The 1,267-nt window shown below is 31.4% G+C and overlaps 1 protein-coding gene across 1 annotated transcript in view; it reads right to left on the bottom strand.

The window, feature by feature from the left end:
- Nucleotides 1-1,267, bottom strand: part of LOC119590827 (PAN2-PAN3 deadenylation complex subunit pan3-like) — a gene marked incomplete at its 5' end in the record, with an annotated part of 21,148 nt that overhangs the window by 4,542 nt on the left and 15,339 nt on the right. The window contains 1 exon segment of the mRNA XM_037939583.1: nucleotides 542-625. Coding sequence (XP_037795511.1) covers nucleotides 542-625 — 84 coding nt within the window.

Here is a 1,267-nt window from a genome sequence, read left to right on the forward strand (position 1 = left end):
TTAGTGGGTCCATGTAAACCTCCCATGTTGAAGGCTGATAAATATTCACATCCTAACATCAATGCTTTAGTCCAGTTTATAAGAGTCCCAAGCATTAAACTGCATTACCATCATTACTGATCCTGACAGAGAGGGAAATCAGACATCACAAATCACCTCTATTTTTTCTGTCATGAATTAACTTATTTTCTGACAAAACTGGATTGGCACTGTATTTGGCTTCTGGTATAATGAACAACAATGTACTACTGCCTTTTGCTTACCTTTTTCAAATGTAATTTGTCTCCTCAAGTACTAATAATCAATATATTATTGCAATAAAAATGTTAATATGAATACAGAAATACAATGATAAATCAAAGTAATGTTATTACTGACAAGGATGATGAACAATGCAATGACAACAAAGGCAGTAACGACAAAGAAAATGGTAAAGAAAATGACAACAAGAATGTAAATTATCACATCTAGCCAACTGTGAAGAAAGCCAGGGATAAAACAATAAAAACAACACAATGTGAACGAAAATAAGAAAACTCACCTTATCAGGAGACCCTGCATCTAACTTATTCAGAACAGTCACCACATGTCCCAAGTCCAACCACGGTCTTCCATCATCAGTTACCTGTGAGTTAGGATCGAAATAAGACTTCTGAATGAGGAGAGCAATGGCTAAGATACATCACAAGTGCTTTTTTCAATTTTTTGCCATCCTTCCTTTGCCATTATGTCAACAAACTTTCTCTGGCTATATATGCAAAGAAACATTTATCTAAAAATAGTGACAATGAAATCACTTCACCTTTGAAATTGATATCCATGAAAACTAAAGACTGAACTAGACTATAAAACAACCCAATCTTTTACAATGAAGAAGTACAATATCCATGAAAAATTATATATTTTATATTGAATGATAAAAGAGGAATGCATTAATGGAACAAATAAAGATATTTTCTTCTTAATAAACTAATTCCAAAATTACGATATCTAATTATGTTGTCTCAATAACATGTCAAACATACATTTCAAAAAATAATTAGCTTCCACAAATCAAATTGCTAGTTTGTATAAAAACATGTGATCTGTTCCATCTCAGCTCCTGTGACAATTACAAACAAGGAAATTTTAAGCTATGGTAAATACTAATTTCATATTGACAGTATTTTTAGCAAACTTTCCACAGAGAACATATATTTTGGTAGTTACAAAAAACACAAAAAATAATAACTACTAATAAAGCATTGCTAAGTGAGTATGCACACTT

The sequence above is a fragment of the Penaeus monodon genome, chromosome 27, assembly GCF_015228065.2.
Source record: "Penaeus monodon isolate SGIC_2016 chromosome 27, NSTDA_Pmon_1, whole genome shotgun sequence".
NCBI lineage: Eukaryota > Metazoa > Arthropoda > Malacostraca > Decapoda > Penaeidae > Penaeus > Penaeus monodon.